The sequence below is a fragment of the Phallusia mammillata genome, chromosome 1 (genome assembly GCF_965637545.1).
Source record: "Phallusia mammillata chromosome 1, kaPhaMamm4.hap1.1, whole genome shotgun sequence".
Taxonomy (NCBI): Eukaryota; Metazoa; Chordata; class Ascidiacea; order Phlebobranchia; family Ascidiidae; genus Phallusia; species Phallusia mammillata.
In genome coordinates this window covers 3,289,919-3,308,904 of record NC_137252.1, presented here as the reverse complement: position 1 = coordinate 3,308,904, position 18,986 = coordinate 3,289,919, and the positions used below count along the sequence as shown (strand labels likewise).

Sequence of the window (18,986 nt, the reverse complement as noted above, 5' to 3'; positions counted from 1 at the left end):
GCCCGCGAGCCGTGTTCGGTTTTGCCCGTGGTGTAAAAGACGAGGCAGTCTTCTGGTGGGCGTTTACTGTACGGTTGCTTTCTTGTGTCGTTGTTTTTACGTGCTGTGATGGTTTACAGGTAAAGAGACCTGGGTTGTTGACGTTGGTGTGACGTTGTACATGATATAGCTTTTAATATAATAAACTGTGAGACGCCCTTTTAGCAAAACCAGTGTTAGGTAGATCTGGCTTCCGTGGTGAGCCGTTATTGCAGGGTTCTGAACCGTTTACAGAATTGGGGAGACAGTCTCGGGTAAAAGATCAGATTGGCAGGGCTTTTGGGGTTTGTTTGGCAAAGGTAATACGGCCACCCGAAATCGCTAGACCAGTGGTTCCCAACCTGGGGTTCGTGGACCCCCAAGGGGTCCGTGAGATGGTTTCAGGGGGTCCGTGGAGACAAATATTTGCAGTAGCATTAACAGCAGTAGAATATTTTTAAGTTCCCAAACCGTTTTTACAATCCTGTATATGAGTGCAAACTGTTAATCAAACCCTTGGATCAGGAAAACTTGTGATTGTTACCTCCATTGTGACATCACAACACACATTAACAATACAATTCTTTGCACTTTGTTTTAAGTATTGTACACCAGAAAATATATCTCCTTTAGTGGATTGACTACCACAGTACAGAGCTTTATTGAGATTAAAGGATTGTGAAGGTTGATTAAAATTCTGCCCCCCACAAAAAAGTATAATAAGGTTTATAATGCAGGAAACGAAAAAAGACTAAACGTTGGGGGTCCGCGGACCGATAAAATTATAAAAGGGGTCCGTGACTACAAAAAGGTTGGGAACCACTGCGCTAGACCCAATTCCGCGGCTGTCAAAACAATTCGGTAACACTACCGTTTTTGCATGCGGTTACCAAGATTAATGCAATTGAAAGAATTTAATGCAATATGCAGTACCGGTTCAGAGTTGCAAGCGGGCCCAAAATCTGAGCCCGAACCCGAAACGTTTTTGAGAAACCCGTTTAGGCCCGAAATTTTGATTGACAGGCGTATCCACGAAAGCCTTGCAACAAAGGTTAAGAAATAAAAAAGACAAAGACAACAAACACAATGAACAATAGTAGACAATGGCGTAGGGTGGGTATTAGGTCAAAGCCAGAGGCTTGTTACTTAGCTGAGTGATTTTGTTTCAAAAAATGGCGGACACGGAACGTAAAGTCAGGCCGTTTTCTCCCAAAACCTGCCCGAACCCGGTCTGACTTGCAACTCTGTGTAGGATAACATGATGATGTAGAAATTAGGTTCATAAAAACACTGTTGATTGGGTCGCGATATTATATACCATGGTTCTTTGGGTTTTCATTTCATATCTTACCCCGGCTGGACGGGCAACGCCTGGTTGCGTAATGCTCACAATAATATCGTCGCCAAGTTGCCTCACAGCTAGTAGAGCCACTAACACAGGAACTCAAAGATAGGCTGGCTAATTTCCAAAATGTAGCGCAACGGAGCATAGGCTTTTACTATGGCAGGGGTCACCAAACTACGGCCCGCGGGCCGGATCCGGCGCGTGAGGTCATTTCATCCGGCCCGCGACCACATTTTTTGGTTTCCAAATCGTATTGATAACTTTGTGACATTTAAAAATTAATCGACTCCTCACGAAAGTTTTCCTGTCGCGACATGTAGAATAATATTACCTAGTTTCGTGGGATTACAACTCCCAGGATTGTTCCAAAGCCACCAGTTTGTTATGTCACATACAAGACTACAAGTGTCAGTTGTGCGCAAACAATTGCCTTTTTTGTTACTTGTGACGTAATATACAAGCATTGCTCGTAAGAGACGACCTTTGTATTTTACAGGTCGCATCACCAGATTTTAAATGGGATTGTAGAAAGACCATATCTTGGCGCACCTAGAAAAATCGCCTCGCGGGTTAAGTTTGGAAAGGTGGCGCCAGGGCATGTAAACTATGCGGCCCGCGCGAATTATGTTTAAAATTATCCGGCCCGCAGTGAAAAAAGTTTGGAGACCCCTGTACTATGGCAATAGTTGCTGACTCAGCAAATTGATGACTTAATAACGGCAATAATTGTTGACCATTATAAAAGTCTATGCTCCGTTGCGCTACCTTTTGGAAATTAGCAAGCCTGTCTGTGACTCCCTGTGTTAATAGATTTTCCCTTACAGCAAGTCTCATGAATCATTTTTTTTAGTTAGTTGGTGACTTAAATATAGTTCAACTTGTTAAGACGCGGAGCAACGCCATTGACGTTTCCTGTTCAGGGAAATATAAGTGGGTGAGACGGGATTAGAACCAACAACCTTTGTGAGCACGGGCTAGCGCTATAGCGGCTTGGTCATCTTGGCGAAAGTAAAATACTTGATTTCAAGTCACATGAAAAAAAAATTTAAGCTTACATGTCACATCACCAAAGCTACATAATAAGCTTAACCAGTTGACTAAACGATACATAGTGAAATACACGATGAAATGTAGTAAATAAAAATATGTGGTAAATGACGAATATGGCACAAATCATACAGGGAGTAAGTGATCACTAGTGACAAAGGCCTATCTTCAATTTTTCTTTTTTGTCGTGTTTGAAGTGTCTACAAATAAATTGTTTTTGTTTTGTTTTTTGGATTTAAAATGAAAATTTTCTTGTAATGACATATTTTCAACTGTATTTATAAACAATAAAATATGCTGGAGAAGCATCGTTTACACCAGTAGTTCTCAAACTGTGCGTCGCGACGCCCTGGTGCGTCGTTTCAATTTTCCAAGGGCGTCGCAGAACAATTCCGTTTCGTGGCTTTTTGTTGATATATCAATAAACACAACTTTAATAATACGTTTTCTCATTAACTTTTATTTGCTGGTGCGTCGCAAGATTAGAAAACTTTTCCAGAGGCGTCGCAGCAAAAAAAGTTAGAACCACTGATGTTCATACACCATGATGTAGTGGTAGGGGATTATTTTGAAAACATTAAATTCCTTATTGTGACAGGAAAATATTCATTTCTAACTCAATAGCGACAACAAAACATGATGATAATGGGCCCCTCGCTCAGAAGGTAGGCCTACAAATGCGGTTTTCTTTCTTCTTGTACACGACCGAAGACTGATTCTTCATAAGCATACGAGGCGGCACATTTAGTCACGATCTGTACCAGGGGTGGGCAAACTTTTCAGTGCAAGGGCCGCATTCAAAAGTTCTTAATCTCAGGGGGCCGCATAGTATTTTACCAACGGCCCCCAATTGCTTGCTTGTTTGTTTTTTTATATAACTGGTGTAAAGAATTAGGTTTGTATCCTATATATACCATTTAAAGCCGCCTAAAATGCTCAGATCAAAAATTTCTTACTTGACGCATAAGTTTAGCTAAACGGAGCTAACTGTTTATGACGTCATAATCTGTGTTGTGACGATTGCGGTGCCTGTTCTTTCGCATTGTTTGCACACAATAAGCGGATAAAAAGCCTGGCGCAATTGGTTACTAGGCTGGTAATCTTTTTTTCCAGTCTTACGAAATCTGTTTTTAGCAGTTTCAAAATCAAATTATTTGGCAAAATAATTTAGTTACGTCACCGCCGCCAGCACGTGTATTTTTTGACATACATGGTCACCGCCTCACAAACTCGTCTCCGTGGCCGCATGTAGCCGTACGGCCTGTAAGATTGAAGGTCTTACAACCTTTGCGTGTTCAGATTGGATATTAATTGCTCCAGAAATTGATTGTTTTTGTAGTTTATTCGATTCTACTCAGAGCGAATCCACGTACATCAGTTCAATGCAGTACAACAGAATAGTAGTACAAGTAGAAGTAGAATTAGACTGGAAGTAGAATAACGCTCGGCCTAACTTACTACGTATATATAGATCTAGACAAACCGTCAATAATTTCCGGTATAACCTATAGCAACGCTTAACACGTGGGTGCCAACGCTCAGAACTTATTGTCCAGTAGCGTCCAGCGTATCAGCTGTCAAACTGTCCAACAAATGCGCTTACGAAACCAACGCTATCTGAATAAAGCAAACACTTCTACACAATGGGTTGTTACCAAGGGAATAAGTAGAACCAGGGAACGAATGAGTACACAATAAGTAGTTACCAAGGGAACAATGATCGTTGCTGCAGTCAATACAAAAGGGACGTCAGTGAACAAACGTTATGTAGGTCGTTGGGCTAGATTCCAAAAGGGCTATTCAAATTCCAACGGTTCGTTGGTAGTAAACAACGGTCAAACATTTTACTAATGGAATTCCATAAAACAAACGCAAATTAATAAAACTCAAAATTAATACGTTACAGGCCGCAAGTTGTGCACCCCTGATTTTGCCCAAAATATTAACGGAGTATATTTTCACCTATGTGCAAATACGTTTGTTGTCACTGAAATTATTGGACAAATATTGGTTGAAACGCCTTTTTTTAAATGTTTCAAAATAAACAAGCATTTGTTGCAACATAGGCTACACCACGTCTTTTTGTCAAGAAATTATTGCGCCAACATTAATGTGTTAACGATTCTAAAGCCGTGTTTAATGTCCGTTTGCAAAGTATTGCAACGACCTAAACTTGATCCAATGTGAACAAAGTTTTGGCGTCAACAGTGCAAAATGGGCTGTTTGAAAACGTGAATCGCTTTTACTTTTATTTACCTTTATCGAACAAAGAAATTTTGGCAAAGTGACGATTTGCAAAATAACGTGGCAGACACAACCGGCTATAAAGCACGCAAAAAGTGTCTGTGTTTAGTTCCAAAGTATGGTACGGGTACAGATACTGCACATGGTATAGGTATCGGCAAGTCGCAACCCCGGTATTTTTTAAAACTCGTCGGCTGTGCTCATAATACTATTCAGCGTTACTAACATTCTCTTTAAAATTCACTAACATTTGGCGGGCCGCATGAACTCCTTTGCCGGGCCGCATGCGGCCCGCGGGCCGTAGTTTGCCCACCCCTGATCTATATACGAAGTATTTCCTCCACCATTTTGCGCTTGACCGGTGTCTTAATAAACTTCCCGACTTAAAACGGTCAAGCAGCTGGTGTCAACGCGTGTATTATCCAGGAACAAATATGCTATATTGCAACCTACCCGCTGTTAACCTGTCTCAATGTAAGAAAAACGTTTAAAAAATGTACCGTTTTTGCATGCGCTTATAAAGTTTATTGCAATATAAAATGCAGTATAATATGATAATGTAGAAATAAGGTTGTTAAAAAAACACTGTTTATTAACAACAAACACGAATGCGATATTGTATCCACGGTTTCTCTGTTTTAATATCATATTCTTTCTCCGTCGGCGGGCAACGCCTAACAGCGTTATATACTCACTTCGGTCGGATCATCATTATAATTGTGATTTTTTAACTTATTGCATTGGTGACTTGAATTAAGTTCAACCTTTTAGGTGTAGAGCAAACCATAAAGGTTGTTTGCCCAGGGAAATATAAATGGGCGAGACGGGATTAGAACCAACAACCCCGTGAGCGGCTCGGCCATATTGGAGACAGTAAATACTTGATTGTACATGGCATATAATCAAATCTGCATAATAAACTTTACTAAATAACACAATAAATAGCAAATGACGTATATGGCACAAATCACACAATAAATGGTCAGCAAGTGATAGCCATAAGTCTTGTCTTCGATATTTTACAATCTTCCACTTGTTCCGTTTGAAATGTCTACAAAGAAACCTTTGTGTTATTGTCTCGATATGTTAATATTTTCACCTATGTTACCTGATAAAATATCTGTTTGATTTTGAATGTTGGCCCAAACGGGATAATGGTTGAGATCAAAAAATACAACGCCATACGTGTTGATGGATAGAGTGATGAAGAAAACTCCAACCAGGTTTAAGAACCAACCAGCTTTCAGCTAAACATAGTAGAGCAAAAATGATAGAATTGTGTGCAACAAAAACTTTCAAACTAAAAAGATCAGTGGTCCCTAAACTGTGGTACACAACGTATCACAAGTTGCATATAACACCATTAATCAATGCAGTACGCAAGCTAAGTTTAATATTGTGTCAAAACTGTTATCATTCTTGTTTCACACATTTATGATAGATGTCGGTGTAGTACTTCACTAACGAAAGCTATTGAACTGTATAGCATATTTGTTATCGCTAAGTATGTCGCTGTTTTTTTAGTTTTGGGGAAAAAGGGTTTGGAAATCACTGCAATAGATGTACATTCTGACGCCTTGAAACAGTGATCCCAAAAAGATGCTCATTGCGTACTACTTTCGTACAGTGTTTGTGTATTACTGTACCTACATATACAGAAAGATGCATAGTTTGTTAAACGTGTAAACAGCGAATAAAAGTAGTTATGACACAAAACTACATACTTTAGACATGGAAAGGCATACTAAAGCAGATATTGTGCACTCCTACAATATATTATGCAAAAACTTTTAAAATACTTCCCATGTCAACGATCTTGATATGACCCGAACTATAAGCGATTGCATTGGGAGGAGTTGCTACGGGCAACATGAACGCCAGTGACGTCGACAGCACTGGAGGAAGGCAAATGTAGTAAGGATGAACACGCATTGCAACTGCCTGCAAAACAAATAGTTCTTGCTCGAAAAAATGCAAAAGTTCAAGACGAGTTTTGAACCATCAGCATTTCGAATTGTAACAAATCTGTCAGCAATTAACTGAAACAGTGGTTTTCAACCGGTGGGTCGCGACCCCTATGGAAGTCGTTTCCATTTTACTGTGGGTCGCGAAGGCCTTGGATATTCAATTAAAGAGTAAAAAATATTCATAGGCACTGAAAAATTTAGGTATTTTGATTTAAACCTATTTTGTGTTATGACCATCACAACAAAACAAATGATTTATTACGTCACTATACAAAAGGTAATTCTGGGTTATCCTATACTTATGAAAGGGTTATTCTACATCAGGGGCGGGCCACAGTCCGGCCCGCCAAGCTATTTAGTGTGGCCCCCACCAACACACTGATTAAGATAAAAAAAATGCAATTCTTCTGAGAATTTAGCAAAATTTTCCACTAGTTTTTGGTAAATCTCTTTGCTATACTATACGTAACAAATATAAGCTAAATCAGCGTTTCCCAACCGGTGGATCATACAGCAGTTACAGCAAGTAGCCTACTTCACCAAATGTGACGTAACAATTCCCTTTGTCTAGTAAACAATTATTTTGTTGCGAAAGCCAGTGTTGCGCTGAAACTCTGTATGCTGTAGAAAATGAATTTATTGATGCTTTTGGAAGAATTCCGAATTTATTGTGCACATGAAAAAAAAGTTATGCGTCCCTCGCTTGAGGTCCGGAATTGGTTATACGGCCCACCGACGAAACAGGTTCCACACCCCTGTTCTACATAAATACAGCTGAACAGGAAAAGTGCGCTTTCAGTATCTACGAACGCTGATCTAGAGCAGGGGTGTCCAAAGTGCGGCCCGCGGGCCAAATGTGGCCCCCGGCGGCATTTCACTTGGCCCGCGGCTGTTTTTTTCAAACTCTGTTGCGTATGTAACGTCATAGTTTGGATTACGTTGTGGGGTTTTGGCGACTTGCCACTTCAAGCAAAAGCTTTCATGGAACTAAATCCCACAATTTCCTTAAATCCCGTATGTTTGCGCTCTGATTCCGAAAAAACGTTGGCCCGCGGGCATCTTCACCTGGTAAAAATTGGCCCCCACCAAAAAAACTTTGGACATCCCTGATCTAGAGGAACATGCACGCACGTCGCACTTGTTTGTCTTGAATGCAAGCTAGTGCGCGATAATTCCACTTACCACTTCCACCAGTATAGGCACCATAATATTGGTCACAGCAGAATTACTGGTGCATTCGGTGATAAGCATTCCAAAAAATGATAAACAAAGACAAGTTAGCCAAGGAGGGCAATTCACCAAGAAACCGATTTGATCAGCCAAGTAAGCGGAAAGACCTGATTTCTGTGCAGAGTGATAAATAAAAAACAACGAAGTTTAATGAAACAATAGAATAATAGAATAAATGTTTTATCCCTATGTTGATGCGAGTTTGCAGCCGCGCGATCATGTTACCGCTGTTACACGTGTGTGATTTTTGCACTTTGTCGCTTTATAAGAATTTTGTCTTGCATGATATGCTATAATCCTGATGAAGGCGTCTTGTATAGGATTGCTTACAATTATACTGCTGGATGACCAATACTCGGTAAAACAAAATTTAGGTTTGGAAAAAAACCTAGCAAAGAAATTCGCAATTTAAGAAGACAGCGTAGAACACAGTTTTAAACAAACGGCATTAAGTGAGAAATTAATCCCTTCAAGAGGCATTGGTTGTATTTCTACCCTAGTACAGTAAACTACGGTAAACCGAACTCAGTAAATCCGGATCTTTGCCTTATTCTGATAAAACTTGAGGTATGATTTGTGACGTTTTTCTCAACAAAATTCTTCAGTAAATCTGGAATATTTTATACGCATATTTGCCTAAACAGGAGAAAAACTGCAATTGGCAGTACAGGGATGGGCCAAAACTGCAAATATGCTGCTTGGTCGAGCACCGAGAATCTCACGTGCTCGTTCGAGCACGCTCGGGGTATTGTGACGTCACAATGACACCCACTGGTACACACATTTTTACTATTTAATGTCTCTTATCTAGCCATCGGGGGCGTATAAAAGCTCCAGTCGTCCTTTCTACACGACAAACATACCCACACACAAACGTGTGCCCTATAATTGTTAAACGGCGGCGGCAAGATCCAGATCACAAAAATGACACAAATTGTTCTCTTTTTATTCAACTCAACGCTTAAAATACAACACATCGTCATCACTAATAAGCGTAAATTATATTTGGTATATTTGCACGCAAAAATGCTAATATTTCCACGTGTTTTGGTTTATTTCGATTAAGCAGCGGCGAAACGATAGTCCCAGATTGGCTAAACAATCGTTCAGAAGACACACTGGTCGGCACACAAGACAGTAAAGTCATGGCCATACGAAAAAAGGCGGACACTCTATTTGATATTTTACCCAAAATTGCAAGATGGACTTTCCATGCTTAATTGGTGGACTTAACAGGTATTGGGAAACGTGCAACTTAACATTTTTACTCTGCGAACTCGGCAAATCTGACAATGCAGAACTAGAGGAAGGTGACGACCTCAAACGAAAAAATACAAGACTTGTCATTGGAAAATGGGGATGTTGAACTTTGTTTGTCAGCTTCATTTTCATTAGTTCGTGGGTTCATATCATCTAGTTCACAAAGTCAATGACTTTTGATTCAAGAAGTTGGGAGATTGGCTGTAGCTGATCGCTTTCTGCCCAAGTTAACTTTATACGAGGATCCAAAGTTGATGCCAATCTGGACTGGCTATAGTGTGACAAAGACCGGAAATGTGTCTCTCTCTCTCTTGCTGGTGCAGATTGAGAATCGGGTTTTTGAAACCGTTTTTCGATTTGCTTTTTAAGGTCGGATACAAATCCTCCTACACCTGGATCCGTATGTGACAGACTTTGTTCTTGAAAAAATACCAATTTCCGTTGTATACCCTTTACGAGTGGTAAAATAATACACAGTGAGGCTTCCTTGATACTTATTTCGTTTGTAGCGTCATCAAAAACAGCACTTTTTCCAGTGTTTTAACGGTTTTCCCATTGGAAAGGGTGTCACATATTTCACGCAACGATAAGCAGTTGATGACATCCTTTTGTTCAAGTAAGCGAACAAGCATTGCATATGTAGAGTTCCATCGTGTGGCAACATTCGTTATCAAACGATGGGTTGGTAACCCTCGTTCCTGTTGCTCTGCTTTTAACTTCTGGGCGTCACGGGAACAGCGGTGGAAGTGGCCTACAATCGATTTTGCTTATAATATCTCTTATTGTGCGCTGCGCACGATTTGAGCTCAAAGCAAATTGAACCACAGAGTTTAGCGTGTGTGCGAAGCACCTAATATTGAAATACTTTCCATCGTCTATAGCCTTGGTCATATTTGCAGCAATGTCACTCACAATTGCATACAGTTGAATACCCCATTTTTCCCTTTGTTTGTCAATGAGGTTCAATGTGGCGTGAGCGGTATGCTCGCCAGGAAATTCAGCACAAACCAGAACAGGTGCAAACACCTTTAGATCTCACTTATCCCAAACATTGCAGTTTGCAGTTACACTCGGATACGACGTTCCACACATACTTGTCCAAATGTCAGTTGTGGCACAAACAGGGCTTGCGGTATTGCTTATTGTTTCCTTTATTTTCTTTTTAACAGAATTGTAGATTTCTGGTATAATCTGTTGAGTAAAATGTTTACGGGAAGGCAGGTTGTAGCTGAGCGCAACTTCAGCCATCAGCCGACGAAATCCAGGTTTTTCAACGATGGAAAAAGGACAAAAATCTACAGCAATCATTTCTGCAATTTTTTGCTGCGTACGGATAAGAAGCTTCAAACCGCGTTTTTGGCAAAAACTTCCTTCAAAGTAGGTTGCTTGGTTGCCGCCTCACCTGACGCTCTTTTATCTGCTTTGGTTTCCAAGTCGTGTTTTTGTCTCAAATGTCTTAGTATGGACGCAGTGGTGTAAGACAAAGGGTCTTTTTCCCTGCTAATGCTGGCACTACAAAGCTTGCAGGCTGCTAAACACTCGTTGGTTTCTGATACTGTAAAATATTCCCAGGCGCACGAAGAATTTGATGCCATGCCTGACTTCTAGAATGGGCACATACTCCAAATACACAAGACTAGCCTTTATAATCTTTTGGTTGCACATGTTCATTGCCAAAACAAAGGAACAAACGATCTATTGCGATCTTAACAAACCCGTTTGTGAGTTGGCCATTACCTTATAAGTAAGTAATGTGATTGCGCAGTAACTGCATAGTTTTAAATTTAGTTCAGAATAAGTTTGAACTTTTAATGCTCGGCTCAGTTCGAGCGACAGCTAAGTACAGAGTACTCCGGTTCTGGCTCGGTTCGACGCTTCCCTCCTTATTCCGTCTCCTAAGTCTGAATTTTTAACACTTCAGTGGCTACTTGTACATCAAACCATGTTGTAGGTACGTGGTGATTGTTTTCCATTGTTTATAACAGCGGTTCTCAAACTGTGCGTCGCGATGCCCTGGTGCGTCGTTTCAATCTTCCAAAGGCGTCGCAGAATATTTCCGTTTCGTAACTTTTAGTTATTGTGTCAATAAACACAACTTTAATAATAAGTTGCTTAATTAACTTTTATTTGCTGGTGCGTCGCAAGTCCGGAAAACTTTTCCAGAGGCGTCGCAACAAAAAAAGTTTGAGAACCACTGGTTTATAACATTGTATAGCGTAGACATTCGATTAACTGGCGTCATTAAAAGCGCGCATATATGACGTAACAGTCAACAGTGCCATTTATCGGCAAAAGCATTATAGCCACTTTATGCCAACATGCGTTATAAAATATTAATCGGTATTACTTATAATCAGTGGTGGGATTCAAATTTTTTTTTGTCAGCCGCTTCTATCACAAAAAGTCAAATTTTTCAGCAGGTTTTGTTACAAAAAGTCCATTGACAATAACCAGTAATGCTAACCTTTTTGCTGATCTCATAAAATTTCGTAAGACGGTTCTATAGAACCGGTGCGAACCGGCTGAATCCCACCACTGCTTATAATGTCACAAAAAAATTGTGTTTTTTAACTGTATCATTATTATTGGTTCGGTACTGATCCTATTTAAGGGGATTTATAGCCAACCAGCACTGACTGGTAACATAAGACAAAAAATATATATTAAAAAAATGTTAATTGTATTCATCAGTCATACCTTTGCACCTTCAGCTAAAATAAGACCACCTCCGAAAATGAATATTAACTCCCACATGAAAAGCTCTTGTATGTCAGACCATGACAAAATGCTTCTCAGACGTTTTTTGTTTTGTTTTCGATAACCTAGAAAAGTATAATGTAATTTTTTTTGCAATTAAAAGCCTAAAAAATCACCCTTGAATATTACATGCTAAAACAATATGTAAAAATCAAACATGAAATTTATGACATTTATGACATTTATCAACAACATAAATGGTTTTAGGTAATTAAAACTGTAACTTACTTTTGTCTGTAAATATTTTAGGCCTTTCTTGAGGTATAAGGAACAGAATGAAAACAGTGGTCAACGCAACAACACCATCATTCACATATTTTCCATCAATAATTTGTGACCAGCCAGGCATGAAGCCAGGACGACGTGTAAACCACAAAAGCAAGGTAACAAAGAAAATGGCAAGCACCCATTTTTCGTTCCACCTACATTTTGACAAGAGTTGAGTTTTCAAACTTTTCATTTACCAACATTAAAACAAAGAGATGGGTAAAACATATGTTAAGAATTGACACATACAGTATTATTCATTTCAATTTTAATCAAAGAGTCACTATAGGATAGGCTTTATTAGTGTAAAATGTTTTTTTACATGCAGAAACACATGGGTTCTCAGTTGGCCGAATTTGAACAGTCTTGGCCTTCAACTTGTTTTCAAAATTCTAACCTGGCAACCCTGGTTCTCACAACTAACAAGATGCTTTCTTTACTTCCATGTACTTTACCTAATTGGACCCAGCTTGTTATACTCATTCTGTAGCAGCATTTTAGTTGAAGTATCCTTTGCATTACTTCTTTTAAACCATGTTTTGGGGTGACTACAAAAACAATGGTTTGAATAAAGCTGGCAAATACAGTCATTATAATGACAATTTAAGTTTAAAAAATCTTTTTCTACAGTATTAGCTGTTAACACTTAACACAAAAACAAAACAAATGCTGTATATAAATATATATATATTTAATAATTGCTGAAAATACCTGATTCCGAAGTAAAGCCACAAAAGCCAAAAATATGCAACAATAAAAGTGATCAAAGAAGCAGGAAAGCAATAAAAGAACCATTTGGCAAAACCAATTTCTTCAGAGTTCGGAAATGAACTGAAAAAAAAGGGTATTTTAACAAAAAACTTCCGTCATGTGAATATAAGACTTACGTTTGGAGAATGTTGATAGTGATCATGTTCGGCATGGTACCCGTAACCGTGGCAACTCCACCAATGCTTGAAGCATAGGGAACACATATTGACAGACCTTTTGATAAGTTTTTCAGGACACCATCCTGCTAGTAATATGCCAACATACACTTTGCATTAATTTGTTATCAATGAACTCATACTAAAACAAGAAACTTCAGAGTGTGAGCATAATATATTCTTGTCGCTCTGTCCAATATGTATAAAAATAAAACAGTTCTAAGACATTAAACCATCACTACTGTTGGAGATTAATTGTTTGTTTATTCAGAAGGTTTTTATGGAACAGAAACCCAACAACAAAACTCTTACCTTAGTATTTTTGACTAAGCAGGTATCATCTGGCATTTGTTCCATATCAACATTACGTCTATTCAAATGACTTTCTTCCAGTCTAGCGCCTTTCTAACAAAACATTACAATGCTAACAACACACTGTTTTGAAAATCCAATCAAATATGCATGATTTTAATAGGAAAGAGTACTGTTGCTTTCCTTACTTGCATGTTATTGTCCTTTCTTTGTTTTTCATATTGTCTCATTTCGTTTAAGACACCCTCAACTATTGGTATCATCATTGCAGCAACAACAGTGTTTGCCATAAACATTGACAAAAGATAGGTTGTAAGCATAAACCCAAACAACAGTCTGTAAAAAGATTTAAAAATAACAACGCATTGCATTATATTTTGTTTGTCAATGCAAAATATTTGTTTAAACTAGGCCTACCATACATCATCTTTTTGGATGACATGTCCTCCTTTAAACAAAAACCAAATTGTCTGAGAACAAGAAAAAATGCCCAAATGTCCTTCTTTTAAAGGAATTTCTGATTTATCAAATACATATGTGACAATTGTGCTATTCAAAACAGCAAAATATAAATCTTCAGCTTATTTTTTAATGAATACAGGTTTTCCTTTTTAAAAACACAAGCTTATTTTAATGTTGTGGTGCGATAAACGTCAAACTTTATCCAAACTATATTGTATATCATTTAATTTCTGAAGCTTTTATTTTTTTGGGGCATTAAATTGTTTTTTCATGTTCTTTTCAACAATGTGCCCTCTTTTTTGGGGATGGAAATATGGTAGGCCTAGTTTAAACACCACTCATATGAGTATCGTAAGACAAGGGGCATTGTTTTAATCCCAAAAACCTGGTGAGTTGAGGTGTATTAAGTCACCAACTCTCTAAGACAGGGATCTGCAACCTTGCAAAACCAAGGTCAGCCCTGTCACAGCTGAATGTAGCTGGCGGACTCCTGCTTTGGAACGACGTAAAGCTTTTTCAATACATTTCAAAAAGCATTCACTGTGACAGTGTCAGTCAGTCCTCCCAACGAGGATAAATTATATAACAAACAAATGGCTACAATGGCTCTAACAATGAAAATATATGGAAATCAGGAAATAAACAGGAAAATCTTACCTTTTAGGACTTGTTCCAACAAGCAGTAAAATCTTCAACGCAATTCGTAAGTGTAATTTTGTGGTTTGTGCTGCGATGGCCAATGATATACTGCCGAGCAGTAGCCAAGTTCCGTTGAAATAAAATGCATTGGTGACCTCGGTTAAAGTAAGAATTTCCATAAACGTAAAAACAATCACTGGTAACAAAGAAGTTACTCCCAATGGAAGGCATCCAGTTATCCAATACAGTGCCACCCATAATATCACAAAAGCACAATCCGACTCCTGCAAAACATTACCTGTGAAAGGTACCACATTTATGAACACACAACGACTTACACAAGTGGCCTATACATAGCAACAATATTATACAACTTTATAAGCGGCTACGCGACACGCGCTACCAAAAATTCCCGCGTAAACAGAAATACATAAAAATCTTATTTTAATTGGATTGAGTGGAGTTTATTCCTCCTAGTGAAAGACAAAATAACGACACAATGCACTAAAACGACCACCAAGCCGGAAATTGCTGCGCAACGTTAAGGAGGACAAAACAGTGAAGGGCTCAATTGGTGGATGATGAACGCGCTGCAGCTACACCGTATTATTAAGCGTTGTGTGACGGGGGCTCACAAAAAAGTTAGATTGGCACAGTGTTACTTGTTATTTTCTTACCTTTCCAGGAACAATTACGGGAAGAGGGCTCAGTAAAATAGGAGTTAAAACCAGAACTAATGCAGAAAAACTGGGAATTTGAAGAAACCTTCCCTTTTCCATCTTATTTTATATAAAGTCTGATTGCAAACACAAACAAAACGCTACAGAAATAAATAAACAATCCTTGCTAAAATGAGGCCAGCTTATAAGTTTATCTGACTTTCGACTTCAACAACAAAAGTAATACCGAACGCAAAATTGCTATTTGAACTAAACAAATTTCGACTTTCAAGCCAATTGACTTGTAAGTGCCAAAAGTACACAGAAGGCTGACTTTTAAACTGAACAAATTATGGCCACTCAGCGATTATGCTCCCAGCAAACACCTGATAGTAGCTCACACTTTTATTGAGATGTGCACCCAGGTAAATCAACGTGTTAAAGTTGCTGGCAATGAAAAAAACCTTATCGCCGACACTTAAACGATTGATTAGAATGGGATTTTTAATCACTGACTTGTGCAAAAAAGTTTTAGCTTCTTGAAACTTCCTCAAAAAGTTCAATAAAGTTATAACCACACTTGACTCACAAATTTTTCATGCGTAAGATTATTGTTAACTGTGAAAAGAATCGATTAAGCTACAATATCTTACACTTTAAAGTATCGCCCCTCCCATTGCATAACAACATAACGATTCAACGACAACAAAATGTTTCCGAGGTTATTGTGGTCGTTTTTTTTACATTTCGCCAATCGTAAGTTTTGTGTACGTTAAAAAAACTTGCCGAACATCGTGTATCCATTCTTTCGATTTTTAACCAACCAACTGAGAGACGATTTCCTAGTACAGCGGAAATTAGAAAGTTTTTGGGTCGATGAAACGCACGAAATCTGGTTTTGTGTACATTATAGCATAAGACTTGCGGCGCGCGGTTAAAATGCAGATTTTTTGTTTGCCGGAGCTTAGGGTTGCCATATTTTATGATACACAATCCCTGACAAAATTTATCTTGGTTGCGTTAACCCAATTTTTCTCAGACATTTTCTTTTCTTTTTTCTAAACGGCCCTTTGCATTATTTCGAGGGCTCGCGGTCAGTAAGCCTGAATGTGTATTTCGGAAAAACGAAAGTTGATTGCAGGATTTTAGCCAGTTATGCAAAATTGGGCATAACAATGATCCAAATGTGACATCACAGACAAGACAAAAAGTATTACAACTGTACGCGAACAATTGCATTTTTGTTGGTTGTCATGCAATAAAGCCTATTGTTTAGCAATGGAGACGGTCGATTCTCACTTTCACTTTGATTTCAACTTATTCAGTTGCACAAACTGACGCCAAATATAAATATAGAATTACTTCCACCGTTTCGCGGTCCCCGCAAAATGCCCTAAAGGACCGCGGACCCCAGTTTGAGAACCGCTGCGTTAACCATTTTTGCGATCTAAACACTTCTATTCCGGAATAAATTTAGAATATTCGGAAGTCACACGGACGGCGTAGCTCATCCAATGTCCTGGCGAGTTGCTCGCATATTTTTAATGTACCGATATCTCCATGTATTTGCACATACAGTTAAATCCAACATATAGCCTAGCCCTATACCATAATTATAAGGACCGATAAGCTGATGTTTACCAACATTCTTTAACATGCACTCAAGAAGCTTATGTGTACTTTTAGAAAAATGTTAGCCGCTGCGCAAAACTCTTACAACTATTACAACATGTTTTGTGGCTTGACTACAAAAATAGGGTTGTACAAGTCAATTGACACATTTTTATGGCCTTCTTTAATTCTTGTTATCAAAAGCACTGTAAGGCTACGTTGCAAATATGTTTCTTCAAATACGTTTGTATGTTTTGCCTGCAAACAAAAATACACTTTGCCATCGCTCCAATACAGTAAAACAATGTGGGGAATTTTTGATTGAATCTGTGACTATCTATTCTGCCCAAACACACAAAATGTTTACTCTGTCAGCACGATATTATACGTACACTTCGGTGTTGTGGTTGGGGATTATATTGACAACACTAACTTCCTTTTTGTGACAGGAAAATGTCCATTTCTAACCTGAGTGCAATTGCAAAACAAGGTGATTATGGGTCCCTCTTCCTCAAAGTGATGATTCACAAACGGGGCAACACAATGAACATCATAACGGACGTAATGCCTTTAGCGTGCTACAGGCTCCTGCGCAAAGAATAGATGCGATGTGAAGTGACGTGTTTTCGTGCATAAAAAAGCAAGGGCTATCCGTGAAGAGTTGCGTGCGCTACAATATGACAGTGCGTAACTAAACGTTGGATATTTGGTGGGGAAGTCGGACGCAAAATGTCGCGGAAAACTGGGCTTAGGTTTTTGCCATCATTGCAAATTTAAACATGTGGATTTGAATTTGTGAGGCAACTTTAGACTAACCTTTTCGACCAATTTGGTTCCTGCTTTAAAATTTGGGCCTTATTCCAATTAATGCGGTGGTCATGTTCAAAAACGTATTCGCATAAGGCGGACTTTTTAATTTCCATGTTTTTGAATGCCACTGGTAGCATAAATTTTATTAACCATTGCAATACATTGATCGAAGTTAACGCAAAACGAATCTTGAACGATACTGGGGTAAAACTGGCAATAAAACCTCTCAAAACAATTGGGCAGTTGCGACCAAAACCAAAGGATACCCCTATACAACAACACCGTACAGGAATTGGTGCCTTGCCGTGATTGCGATGTGGTTTACATTGGCCAAACCAAGCGAAATCTAAATTCACGCTTTAATAAACACCAACTCGCAGTCAAAAACATGGAAATTAAAAAGTCCGCCTTATGCGAACACGTTTTGGATCATGACCACCGTATTAATTGGAACGAGGCCCGAATTTTAAAGCAGGAACCAAATTGGTCGAAATGGTTGATCTTTGAAAGTTGCCTCATAAATTCAAATTCAAATGTTTTAAATCGTAATGATGACAAAAACCTAAGCCCGGTTTTCCGCGTCATTTTGCGTCCGACTTCCCCACCAAACAACGGACATTAGATACGCACTGTCATTTTATAACGCACGCAACTTTTCACGAAATGCCTTTGTTCTTGTGTAATTATGTTTGATCATATCCCGCTGCGCTTGTGCATTTTCCCTTGTGTGCTCGCAATACACCATTCATTGCTCTGAAGAAGACTTACCGTTCTGGTGGGCGAAACGTTAGCAAAAATAACTTACAATTAGTTCTTGAAAAAACAACTAGTATTTTGTTTAGCATTTTTTTCACGGGGTTCGGACCCATTGCACTCCTTTTTTATATCTGTATATGGGCCAGGCGCGCCAGACCAATTTTAGCATTACACCAGTTGAACGACAAATTTGTTAAACATGCCACCTGGTGGACGAAACGCTTGTTTGGTATTTACGCTAGAGGCGCAAAACCTTCTCGCTTTTGCCGGCCACCGCTTCTTTCCAAGGCAAAAATTACTGTGGTGCCGTTCTTTAAAGTAAAATATCTTTAAGAGTAGACCGCCAATGTATACTTTAATACCATGTGTAAACTTGGGACACGCCGCATTTAACTATTATATAAACGTGACGCACAACAGTAAAAATCTGATCAACTAGTTAACAACGTAAATTAGATTCTCAAAATCATTCAGGCACTTCTGAATACAAATAAACTTATCTCAGTGCACTGGAGGGATTAATTTTTTTGTCAGCCGGTTCGCTGATCTCGTAAAACCTGTGGTGGGATTAAATTTTTTTTTTCATGATAGCCGTTTTGCTTATCTCATAAAATTTCGTGAGACGGTTCTATAGAACCGGTGCGAACCGGCTGAATCCCACCACTGTCTCAGTGGT

At 38.9% G+C, this 18,986-nt stretch overlaps 1 protein-coding gene across 2 annotated transcripts; it reads right to left on the bottom strand.

Annotated features, from left to right (window-relative positions):
• Positions 1–5,156: 5,156 nt before the first annotated feature.
• LOC145224671 (Na(+)/citrate cotransporter-like) lies at positions 5,157–15,327 on the bottom strand. 2 transcript variants are annotated; one of them, XM_080091220.1, is made up of 13 exons: positions 15,152–15,327; positions 14,493–14,758; positions 13,562–13,709; positions 13,374–13,466; positions 13,023–13,150; positions 12,847–12,966; positions 12,591–12,683; positions 12,097–12,290; positions 11,809–11,933; positions 7,804–7,965; positions 6,459–6,595; positions 5,763–5,902; positions 5,157–5,705 (listed from the first exon to the last, which is right to left on the bottom strand). In XM_080091220.1, exons 1-13 carry the CDS (start codon positions 15,251–15,253, stop codon positions 5,674–5,676), a joined length of 1,740 nt encoding a protein of 579 aa, XP_079947346.1. In that variant the 5' UTR covers positions 15,254–15,327; the 3' UTR covers positions 5,157–5,673. The 2 variants fall into 2 exon arrangements, with proteins under 2 accessions (XP_079947346.1, XP_079947354.1); XM_080091228.1 differs by having other exon boundaries at positions 13,023–13,147.
• Positions 15,328–18,986: the final 3,659 nt, after the last annotated feature.

Coding starts and splice junctions, on each gene's coding strand:
- LOC145224671 (XM_080091220.1), bottom strand. CDS start 15,253: ATGGAAAAGGGAAGGTTTCTTCAAATTCCCAGTTTTTCTGCATTAGTT. Junction 12,967..13,022: donor ACTATCAACATTCTCCAAAC/GTAAGTCTTATA, acceptor CTTTTTTTTCAG/TTCATTTCCGAACTCTGAAG. Junction 5,706..5,762: donor TCAAACAGATATTTTATCAG/GTAACATAGGTG, acceptor GTTTCTTTGTAG/ACATTTCAAACGGAACAAGT.